Source organism: Sardina pilchardus, chromosome 9 (assembly GCF_963854185.1).
Source record: "Sardina pilchardus chromosome 9, fSarPil1.1, whole genome shotgun sequence".
Taxonomy (NCBI): Eukaryota; Metazoa; Chordata; class Actinopteri; order Clupeiformes; family Clupeidae; genus Sardina; species Sardina pilchardus.
In genome coordinates, this window is record NC_085002.1 from 17,819,735 (window position 1) to 17,832,234 (window position 12,500).

The window sequence follows — 12,500 nt, forward strand, 5'->3', positions numbered from 1 at the left end:
TGAACAAATGTATGCCTAACATGTTTTGTTTTCCTCATTTCTGTGGGAGAGTGCAATCGTCAATGCTTGAAGTAACAAAGGTGAATTCCAACAGCATAACAGGCCATTTTGGCACATTTTTCGTTGGCACTACTTACACGTTTGCTTGTGTTGCTCATTCCATGATTGCCCTATGCTTACAAGCTATACCTCATTGTAAAGGTGACAAATCAACGATAAAAATGATATGAAACACTCTACTGGTTGGTATTACTAAAAGGGAGATATAATGGGCCAAAGTCAAGTTTCCTTACTTTTTGTGAGCAGTTTATATATATATATATATATATATATATATATATATATGTAGAGAGAGAGATAGATAGAGAGATAGATACATGTATCTGTCTCTCTTTCCATCTGCAAGCATCATTGATTGTCCGCTGTCCAGTTCTGGAGCGTCCATCAGCATCGGCAGCAGCAGTCACGGCAGCAGCAGTCACAGCAGTAGCGGCAGTAGTGTCGGTAGCAACAGTAGCACCCGTAGGTAGCGGCGGTAGCCACTGTAGCAGTCATAGCGGCCGTAGCGGCGGTAGTAGCAGTAGCGGTAGTTCATCGGTGCATGTGGCAGGCCAGGCCGATCGAGTGCCAGGACTCTCCCACCCAGTGCCGCGGTGCCTCCCTCCAGCTCCCCCCGATCTCCCACCGCCTCCGTCTCCAAAGAAACCCTCGTTGCCCCCCCACCCCCCTCCACCGTCCTCGGCTCCCCACCACGACCTCCAACCGTCTCCGTCTCCTTGCTCCCCCGTCGTCCCCCCACCTCGTCCTCGGCGCTGGCTGGCGCAGAACAAAGCCGGCGGCCTGCTTGCCATGCTCGGCCCGTTCGGCGCTGCGCGGCGCGGCACCCCACGCTGCTCCGCTGCCTCAGATGAAACGGCATGGCAAATGCACAGAGGCCCAAACCAGTCTATACATCAGACAGACTGGAGAGCTCAGCGGTGAGCAGAGAGGGAGAGAGAGGAAGGGAGGGAGGGAGGAAAGGAGAGAGGAAGAGAGCGAAAGAGTGGAAGGTTTTCTGTGTCTACAGACCCACATGAGACAAGACGTGAGGGGAGCTTGGAGAAAAGACTGCCCGTAATTACAGTACTTACGTGCCTGAGAGGGAACCGAAAAGGTGTTTTGCTATTTCCTTGTTTGTAATGTGTGTTTTTTTGTGTGTTTCTTCTTCTCTCTTTGTGTGTGTGTACATGGGCGTCTCTCTCCCGCTTGGCGTCCTCCAGCGCCCCCTAACAACATCACGGTGGTGGCGGAGAACACTCCGGCCCCCTTCAGCCGCTACCAGGCGCAGAACTTCACGCTGGTGTGCAACGCCAAGGGAGGCAAGCCGGCACCCACGGTGAGTCAGAGCTGGGCTCGCAATGTACTGTAGGTTCAATGTCCCACACGCCCCCACACACGCGCACACACACAGCTATACACACACACATTCACACACACACACACGCACACACAGCTATATATACACACACGCACACACACAGCTATATATACACACACACACACACACACACACACACACACACACACACACACACACTACAAAAGCACACACTTGAGAGCACACACATACACGCATGCACAGACACATACACACACACACATATACACACACACACACGCACACGAGCACACACACGAGAGCACACAATGAAACCTCAGTGGTAGTAGCCAATCTCAGTCGCCATTCAATTACATGCCTTTTTCACCGACGACAAAGACTTCACTATAGGCAGTCATTTTAGTTTCTCTCTTCTCCCCTGCTTTCAGACAAGACTGTTATGTGGGGGTCACACTGCACACACACACACACACACACACACACACACACACACACTATAGAGAGTGCCAGAGTGTGGGCCCTGTGTGCACGGCGTGAGGTTTGCAGGGCCCTGCGCATGGCCACACTCTCCATCATTAATCAGGCCCGGCGGGCGGCCGGCGTAATGTATTCCTGAGCCACGCGGGGCTCCGCTCGCCGGCAATTAATGCCACAGCACGCCGGAGACACAAGGTGAAAATGATTTCCGCGCTCCCCACCCCACACACACACACACACACACACACACCTGGGGACCTGCTCCTCTCGCTCTGGCGGACGGTCAGTTTTGAATGGGGTGGTTGGGCGACGGTGGCGGCGTGTGAGGGTGAGGGTGTGACTGACTGGCCAGAGGGATGGGGGTCCACGAGGCCCGGAGCTGCTGCTCTGTTTGCTGACAGTCATTACTTTCAAGCGTTCCCACCCGAAACGCCAAGCGAAAGGTGCTCGCCGCACACCTGTTCGCCAATATGCTTGCAGGTACACCGTGTAATAGCAAGTGACCACACACACGCACACACACACACGCGCGCGCGCACGCAGACATACACATACACATACACATACACACACACACTCTTACTGGAGACTTGAAGTCTGGTGTGTGCAACGGAAAGGGGGGTGGGTGGAGCTGGTGTGTGTGTGTGTGTTTACTTTTCACCGTCTGTCAGATTATAACGCGTGGTATTGAGCATAGACACATTGTGAGGTGGATTTGCAAGTGAATACCGCTGAAGAATGTGATCGCCCATGTGGCAGGCCCTATGGAGATTGCCCATTTTCACACACTTCAAAAGTTTGTGCAGGCAGCAGCAAAGTATTTATATTAAACATCAGAATTACAATCCATTCAAGGTTTATAAATGGGCAAAATTACAGATAAACTGACCATTTCAGGAGAAATCCATGAATGGGCATCAGCCCAACATCCCCAACTAATCTGACACGACTTGCTTATTAGCTTCTGTACATTGTGCTCAACAAATGAGGCCTGCATGGGAGTATGCGCGCGCGCACACACACACACACACACACACACACACACGCACACACACACACACACACACACACACACACACACACACACAGCGTATGCCGCCAAGTTAATAATAGCAAGCCCCTTTTAATGAGAGCTCAGTTGAAGTGGATCCTCTCAATTCAGTTCTTTTAGCAGAAGCTGTCAGTCAATCTCAAAAAGAAGTCGTAGCCTTTGAACTTTTGAGTGTCTCGCACTCATGCATGTGCCAGGGAATTAGATAAGATTGCGTCTTCTTTCCTCCATCTTCCATCTCACCACTAATTCTGTGCTTTCTGAAAAGACCCTCGTCAGAGAGACAATGTGGGAGAGTGGACATGGAAATGTAAAAATAAGTCACTGAAGGGTTTGCGCGTTGAAAAGGTAGCATGTGAAATGAATGGGAAGATAAGTGAGCTAATAACTAAAGGACCCTCAGAAATACAAGCCCTGGAGGATGGAGAGGATATGTGGGAAAGGGGGAGGAGTGGAGAGACCCAAACAGAAGTGATGAGAAAGAGAGAGAGAGATAGATAGATAGATAGATAGATAGATAGATACTTTAGGGAAAGAGGGAAGAGAGAGATATATATATATATATTTCATATAGAGAGAGGGAGAGAGAGAGAGAGGTACATAGAGGGAGATAGAGAGGGATAGTGCAAGAGGGACACAGCTGTATATACTGCGAGATTAAATAAAGGAGGTTAGTGCTGGTCATTTTTTTTCCCTGCTGCTCTGTTTAAGGAGACTTAATAGGGGGCAGAAATGACCAAGCATGAGCCTAATTATGGAGTCCCACGCTGGCCCTCCTCCTAAAATTGCTGACATGGCCTCGGCGCACTTCCGAAAGTGAATTGACTTAGTTGGGAGAACACTTTGTCCACTCCAAACTCGTAATGCCTCCGCGGAGACCTGACCGGGGCCGTCGGTGTCGCTCCGTGCTTCGCAGCTCGTTCCGAAACAGTGTAAACAAAACCTGACAGCGTTCCCGGGGAAAGATTGCCCTCCCAGAGGGGTTCCTCTGAAGGCCCACCAATGTGCCTCCAATCCTTCAGTGTGGCGGTTCACCTGCGCACTCCTGGAGACTTGGAAACGTTAAACTGACCGATGAACTAACGCAGCTTTCCCAAGTCCACAGGTGACTGTGACTATGATCTGTTCTCTAGTTTTCTGAAGGTTCTAAGGCTCAAGATTGGCTCGCAGTATTCCAAAATAAAAGCATAAATGACCACAACTGTTACTGCAAGTGTTTTTTAGATTTTTTTTTCAGTCACTACAGCTCTGAGCAACTGTGAAGTACACAAAGATAAGATCACATCTTTTTTTTTGATGTCGCGTAATGATAGTGAGTGGATCCCCACATCATTCCCTCAAGGTAAATATCTGCATCAAGCGCAGTGGCAGAAAAAGCCGAGTTTCACATCATGGGGAAACTTCAAACGCCTCGTCTCTCTCTCCCTCCGCTCTTTTGATGAATCTCATTTAGTCCTTGTCAGTGTCATCGCCTCGCGGCTTATTCTAAATGTTTTAAATGTTTTCCTCACCGTTTTTCACCGTTTTTCTCACCCTTCAGTATAGACCATTAGTATCGGCCTCAAATTACTCAGCCGGGCTGCTCTTAAGACCTTGGCATTAAGCTAATGTGAGGTGTCTTAGTGAATGACGCCGGTATATGTGAGAATACTATAGAATTCAGAGCTCAGGGGACTCTACTTCAAAGCATGATGCCATATATAGACAGCCGTTAGAAGTCTTTTGAAAGAAGTCTTTTGTGTGTGAAACGCGGCACACCTTGGCAAATGGAGAGGAGAGGAGGAAAAAAAAAAAAGTGTCAAGCCTCCACACTGATGTCAGGGTTTATTTTCACGCGACGCTCACAGAGGGAGTCTGACTGGGCACTTTGGCCCGCGCGTTGCGTCTGATCCGTGATTAAGAGAGAAACGGACAGTGACAAGCGCTAATAAGCTAGATGAAGTCACGGCCACCCGGCTTGCGCTTCAGGTCACGGCGCCGCTATGGCGATGACTGCATCATCACTTTCTGCCAGTAAATGAATTGTGACAATGTTCAGGTGTGGCGGCTTGGGAGCCTGTGTGTGTGCGTGTGTGCGTGTGTGCGTGTGTGCGTGTGTGTGTGTGTGTGTGTGTGTGTGTGTGTGTGTGTGTGTGTGTGTGTGTTTGTGTGTGTGTGTGTGTGTGTGTGCGTGTGTGTGTTTGTATGTGCTTGTGTCTGTGCGTGGGGAGAGGTGAAAGCGAGTGCAGGCCATTGTTCCCCACCTCGTCTGCCTGAAATGAGCTGCCGCTGTTGAAAATGGGGTGACTGGCAGCGACGCGGAGAGCAGGTGCTTTCATTAGTATCCATTCAAACTCGAAAGCCATTCCGCTCACTGTCGCTTAATTCCATCGACGGAGGCGTCATTTTATTTATTTTTTCCACGGGGTGGGGTGGGGAGGGAGGAGGCGAGAAAGTCATAGTTTTCTATTCAGAGCAACCCGTAGGATGAGCATTTTTACAGCAGCATTTTGCAAGCTCTACAGCATCGTCATTGTGGGCTACCATGCTCTCCCACAGTATAAAGCTTTAAAAAAAAACCTTGCTGCTTCACCACCTGCCAATGGTGTGCCAGTGTTGAACGTACAGTAGGGGCACTGGAACACAGTTGGAAACACTGACGCATTCACCAGCAGGCAGCGCATGAGCCAGCCGTGTAGAAGAATGAAAAATACTCGAGTCTTTGTCTTGGATCTTTGACTTGGCAGTCCCATTCATTGCTGCCGCAGATATTGAGCTATCACATGGGCCCAGAGAACATGATTAGCAGGAGCATAAAGGCCAAGGGGGGGAGTCATTGTGGGTTTCACAGGCATTCATATGACAGGCAGCGCTCCGAGCCCCGGACTGGATGCTATAGACTGGAGAAATATGCCCAGATGCACTGAACACACACGCATTGATTTTCAATTAGGAGGAAAAATGGCAAGATAAAGTTCAAATGAACCAGAAAAAAAAGGCACAGGGGTCATCACGACAGATTTGTCCCCGGAGCAGCCCTTCGCCCAGTCAGAGCACTGTTCATCAACATTTAGTGCTTCCAGTTCAGCAGGATGTGTCCATTTGAACTCTTCCCCCACTGACTTCAATATGGCTCTTAAGGTTTAGGTGACAGAATTGTGTTTCTTAATGATCTCAGCATGGAATAACCCCTCACAGCGATTATTTTGTGAGAAGTAATCGGTAGTATGAAGTGAAGTGAAGAGAGATGTTTGGTGTCAGCTAAGGCAATCACCGGCTCATTATTTAAAAAGTGTCAATGGGCATACAGTATGCTGTTGTTTGAGCGGAGATAACCCTCACGGAGGAATGAGCCATTACTGAAATTTGTCAAGTGTGGGTTGGAAAGCCCATGATTGCTGGTGTCCGCAGTCAGCCATCCTCCTTAAAAGTCAACAATGGACACCCCCCCCCCCCCCCACACACACACACACACACACACAAACACACACAGTACACACAATATTCCATTACTTGAACAATCCATATCCTCCCAATAGAAGCAGATAAGCCATCACAGAGAATAATGTCTTGCACCAAGAGAGCCACTGAATTACTTAATGATGGCTCTTAGAAGCTGTTTGGAGTGAACGGCATTCGCAGTCCACAAGATGCACCCGTAACCCTTGCAAAAATGGCATTTCCCGTGGTAGATTGAGTGCTGACCCAATTCAATGCTCTTTTTCTAACACTACAGTCGTTGCCTCTGGCACATCGACAGAGCCTGTTTGACCTCCCCTTGTGCGGGTATAAGTGTGAACCGATACACAAGCGTTGCGGGTCTGGCTGCAGGATAGCGTGTGATGTATCTCTCTCCTTTCAGTAGTGTTACACTTTGTGTGCAACAGCTTGTGCTAAAGTGACAGCTTCTTCCTCCAACAAAGAAAACACATTAGCAAGCTTGTAAAAACAAACATGGATACACCAACAAGTTGTACTGAGATGTCACCTGCAACCACCCACCCCCCCACACACACACACACACACACACACACACACACCCCACACACATACACACACACACACGCCTTATTTCATATATGTTGTGTATCTTAACAACTGATTCATCTCGAAATAGAAGTTGGCATTGTGTGCGGCTTAAAAAAAAGCACGCCCACCTGAGGAAGTGTGATGCATTGCAGTGGAGGATCTGTAGCTCCCCACGCTGGTGAAACATGTGTACTGCAGCAGGCTGGCTGCTGTCACTTCACCGCTCATTTTTTGAGGATGATCAATGATCATCATTTAATAGAAAACTGAGGATATATGATAATGGTCTATGCATAAGAACCACTTGGACACTCATTTTTGAGCGTCAAAGATTTTGATTTCAGCTCATTATATGTATATCAACCAAGCGCTCAAGGATCTTTCCGGTGGCAGCCTTCAAATCATGGTTAAGGCTGAACCGTTGTCACTCTGCATGCATAATCTCTGTGTGCTTTATTCATGTGCGAATGGCCTGGGCTCACCTTGGGAGAATCACTCTGTACATTCAGTCAAAACTCCATTTATAATGAGCTGTGTCTCGAATAGCCTCAAATAACCTTTCCCGAGTTTAAACAGTCAGGGATAATGTGCAAGACAGTCAGAGAGAGAGAGAGTGAGAGAGAGAGAGAGACAGTCAGACACACACACACACACACACACACACACACACACACACACACACACATTCTCAAATACACTCATGCGCTGGGCTAAAAGCAGGAGTCAGAAGTGCTAGACCCCGTCTCGATCTGTGTGTGCAAACTCATTAGACGGAGACTTGGGGACTCAGGGGCACAGGCTTACGTCAGACTTGTTTACATTCATTACAGTTATTTACCCAGTAGAGAGTGGCCCCTGAGGTTGTGTAGAAATCAAAGCACACATTGACAATCCAGACGTGCACGCACACACACACACACACAGACACACACACACACACACACACACACACACACACACACACACACACACACACACACACACACAGACAAACACATGCACAGACACACACACGCACAGACACACACACACACACACACATCGACACACACACGCTTAGAGGGCACCATGAAAAAGAAGAGAAAAAAATCCCGAACCGGGGACCCTCTGATATGCAGTGTGTGTAAAGTAATGGCTCTTTGATCTTGGGCAAATTGAATTCACATGTCCAAAGGTCCCAGAGCGGACGCAGGATCTGGCTCTTCCACTCTTCTGCACTGTCTACAGTACGTCAACGCAGAGAAGATAAAACTCAAAATGTAAATATGGAGGGGGGGGGGGGGGTATTTGATTAAATGGTTACACTAGGGGGTATGCAGGCCCCCCATTTTGATCTCAATATAAGAGGTTTGCAGAAGACATCCAGTCAAATGATTTACCAGCAAATGAATCTTATTCCCATAGCAGTATTATGGAGGCACAAGCTATTTAGAATATCATCAGAATGCCTTGTAGAATAGTTCAGAATTATTGCTTAAAGCCCTGCGTAGCCATGTAATATCTTCTTCTTATTCAGCTTGTAAAATGCCATCTTTATGCCTTACTCAGTCTTCATTAATGCCACCACTTTATCTCTCCTTTCAATTTAGCATTTATCCTCTCAGGCATACTCTCTGTAATTCCCTCTCTATCATCTCTCTCTCTCTCTCTTTCTCTCTCTCTCTCTCTCTCTCTCTCTCTCTCTCTCTCTCTCTCTCTCTCTCTTTGTCACGTTGTTCCTCTTGCTCTCTTTCTCCCTGTCCAGTCAGTGTATATACAGTACCTGTCTATGTATATGTCAGTCTTCTTTCGTTCTCTATCTACAACCATACACATATTGCCCCCTTAGATTGTTAAGCCTCTAAATTGACATTTTTGTCAAAATTGAGTTATTGACATGTTCCTATTTTCTGACAACTTCAGAAGGTCAGAAGTGGTATGCATTTTAGGACATTCTATCTAAAGAGGCTTTCTCCACTTATTCTACGAAATTCTAGAACTACTCACAATGCATATGGAACCTTATAATTACAGTACAACTTTATTTGTCAGTTTGTGCTGAAAATCATTTTGCATCCTTCATTTACGGATAGGAGGACAGAAACAGTACATACTGTACATGTAAGACATATTGCCTATTCCTATAAGTTCTATAAGTCAGTGGTTCTCAAACTGTGGTATGGGTACCATTGGTGGTACATGGACTCTCTGTTGTGGTACTCTGGGAGCAGGGATGGAAATTAACTTTTTTGTCCACCTGCCACTGTGGCAGGTAGATTTTAAAATCTACCAGCCACTCAACATTTTTACCAGCCAATATATATTCAACCGTTCCATACATTATACTGCCAAGTAGAGATCTAACGGTATGAAAATTTAACCCCACGGTTATAGTGACCAAAATTATCACGGTTTTCGGTATTATCGCGGTACTGTGTTCAATAAGAAAGCACTGATAGGCCTACACAAGCTGAAATAGTTTTTAAAAAGTGTGACTGTGTCTATTACATTACAAAAATATAGGCAAAACCCAGGCGCGAATCATCATAGGCTAGATATGGCTGCAGCCTAGGGGCCCTATGTGTGCCAGCCTGGCCATAACAAAACAAGACTTTCTTAAAATCGACATAAGAGAATGAACATTAAACTCCATTGGTCCAAAATAGATATTCAAAGTAGTAGTAAGACGCTGATTGGGTAAATATGGCGGAATTCATAAGGTAAATTTTTTTTCAAAATATACGCCATTCAAGTTACAGTTCAATACGAAAATGTCGTAAAGAAAGTATGAGACCGGGGCTCAAAAACAAAAGGCTAGTAGCTAAAGAAACCTTACAAATTCTCCTGCAAAAAAAATCCCTAAATTGACAGAATTTTAAGCCTTCAAGACACAATGGACGTTATTGATGATACTGATAGCGCTACTAATTTTATGCTTGCCTTGTCTAGCTGTTAATCAAATGAATGGAAGTAAAGTTGTGCGTCATGTTATTGAAGGAGAGTAACGTTTCCTGAAGATGAGACAGTTTTATCGCTCGAAGAAAGCCTATGGCCACAGATTGCATTCTGAGTGACAGTCAACGTTAAATGACTGGAAGCTTTGTGATTGTGGATTTAAAAATTGTCATAATGTGCTGTCTCTGTTATTGCTGCTTTTGATCAGTCAGATTTTAAATCTCCAGTGGTAGGTTGGACATAGGCTGTTGTAGTGTCATTGACATCTCCGCCCATCTCACACAAGAGCCGACACGTTGACCGCTTGGATTTACACTGCAACGGAGGCGACAATAAGTGTGTAATATCTCTACAGGAGGGATATTGGGGGTAAAATCGACCCCTCAATATCTCGCACCCAGTAGGTTACGAAACCCCGAACCGAGCAGCGAGAAAGACGAGCAAATTAGCGGAGTGCTATCCCGTGTGAAAGCCCCTGATGTTAGAAGATCCGTTGATGTGGTGGGTGCTCATCCAACTTATGGGGGTAGCTGTGATGTGGGATCAAATGGCATGGGGTGTGTTTGGTCTGGACATGTCCCTTTATGGATTGAAGACAAATAAAGAAATGCATTAGCCAAACCACAGGGTGTTTTTGGTTCACTGACCAACACATTATTTCCACAATGAAGAAATGGCAGTCCAGACTTGTCAGGGTGTCAGCTATACAATAATAAACATATAGCCTATAAATTACAATAACATCCTGCCTCAAAACGGAGTTAAACACTGTGTAGTTCCACATAACAGAGGAACATTCAATATGAATGACAAGTAATATGTGACTAGAATGAGAGAAGACACAGCACATAAACGCATATTTTCACAATGTGCTTTACAGTTTGAAATGTCTGTTTTCTGACTGAAGATTTGAGTAGCCTTGATAGCTTAGGGGCCCCTGGCCACATTAATCTGCCCCTGGCAAAACCTTATTGCCTTAAGCTGGATACAGATCATTCAGAGCAGTGGCAATCTGAGTCTCTGTTCAACCCTGCTCAGAAAATGGCTGGTCTTGTTTCTATTTCATATTTGAATTCATACACTTTATATATTTTGTTAACAATTTATAGCATTTGCATAATTACTCAAAATATTCAGTAATTTGAATACTTCATTTTGATTACTTGTCTTTAATGATATTACAGGGGTGGTGTGTAGGTCTAATTGAGTACCTGTCACTTTAAGACGTACGTTCATTCGGTTTTAGGAAAATCACGCAAAGTTCAAGGATACACGTTTTCATTAAATAACGTGAATGTTCAAAAAAACTAAGAAGGTAAGGGAAATATTTCTGACGTCATAAAAAAGATAAGTGTCTTGCAATGTTAACTTCTATGATTTAGGTAGGTTACCGTGGTAGCCTATGGCATTGTGAGTTGTCCCGTTCACTTTTTCCTTGGTCATGTTTAATTGGCTGGGTGCTTAACTTAGGTAGGCTACCATGACTCGGAATTTGGTATATCTGTTATATATATATATATCCAGTCAATGGTTGTAGGCTATCTAGCTGTCACGTTAATCGTCATGTCCATCGATGTTGAGGATTATTGATACAAGGTGTGTGTTCTTATCTCTGCGGCAACTGCTAATATTCTGATGAAACAAACAACTTGAAGTAGAAGTAGTTGCTTACCCGCCACAGTGGCAGGTGTGTTGACATATTTCACCCGCCAGCGCGCAAAACTACACGCATTTGGCGGGTGGCGGGTGGCTAATTTCCATCCCTGTCTGGGAGTCTCCAAGATGTTGTTTTTCATGAAGATGAAACAAGCACTTCAAATTGGGCTACGCTACGGTATTTTAATGCTGGTCATAATGATGGTACATGGAGAGCCAATTGTTCTCTGAGGTACTCATTGTAAAAAGTTTGAGACCACTGCTAAGTCTCTCTCTCTCTCTCTCTCTCTCTCTGTCTCTCTGTCTGTCTGTGTGTCCCAGGTGTATTTTAAGCGGGACGGGGAGTTGATCGAGGTCATCTCGTACACGCTGCCCGGCGACGAGGGCGGAGGAGGTGGCTCGGCGGCGGTGCGCGGGGCCCGGCCGCTCATCAGCCGGGACCTGGACGACACCAAGCTGCAGAAGTCGCTCTCGCTGCTGGGGCCGGACGGGCGGCCGGGGCGCCTCTACACGGAGAGCCCCAAGCCCCGGGGCGGCGGCGGCGGCACTGGCACCGGCACCGGCACCGGCACCGGCGGTGGCGGCTTCACGCCAGGTCAGCAGCCTCTCGGCCACGAGCCCAGTCCGGCCACGGAGGTGATCCCGGAGACGGTGGTGAACCGGGAGTTCCCGCGCTGGGTGCAGAGCACCGACCCGCTGTACTTCTTCAGCAGCGCGCACGTGCCGCAGAGCGACGGCTCGGTCATGGTGCAGGCCAAGCTCACCTGGACGCTCAACCCGCAGGTGGACAACGACGCGCTGTTCAGCTGCGAGGTCAAGCACCCGGCACTGTCCATGCCTATGCAGACAGAGGTTATACTAGGTGAGTGCACACAAACATGTGAACATCTAGATACACCCACACACACACACACACACACACACACACACACACATATATATACTGTACAACCCCCCCCCCCCACACACACACACACACACACACAAGCTAGAGGT

General features: G+C 46.9%; 1 protein-coding gene across 1 annotated transcript in view; it reads left to right on the top strand.

Moving 5' to 3' along the window:
• igsf21a (immunoglobin superfamily, member 21a) overlaps positions 1-12,500 on the top strand; it is a 198,198-nt gene that overhangs the window by 166,045 nt on the left and 19,653 nt on the right. The window contains exons 6-7 of the mRNA XM_062544972.1: positions 1,260-1,375; positions 11,826-12,366. Coding sequence (XP_062400956.1) covers positions 1,260-1,375; positions 11,826-12,366 — 657 coding nt within the window. The remainder of the gene's footprint in view (positions 1-1,259; positions 1,376-11,825; positions 12,367-12,500) is intronic.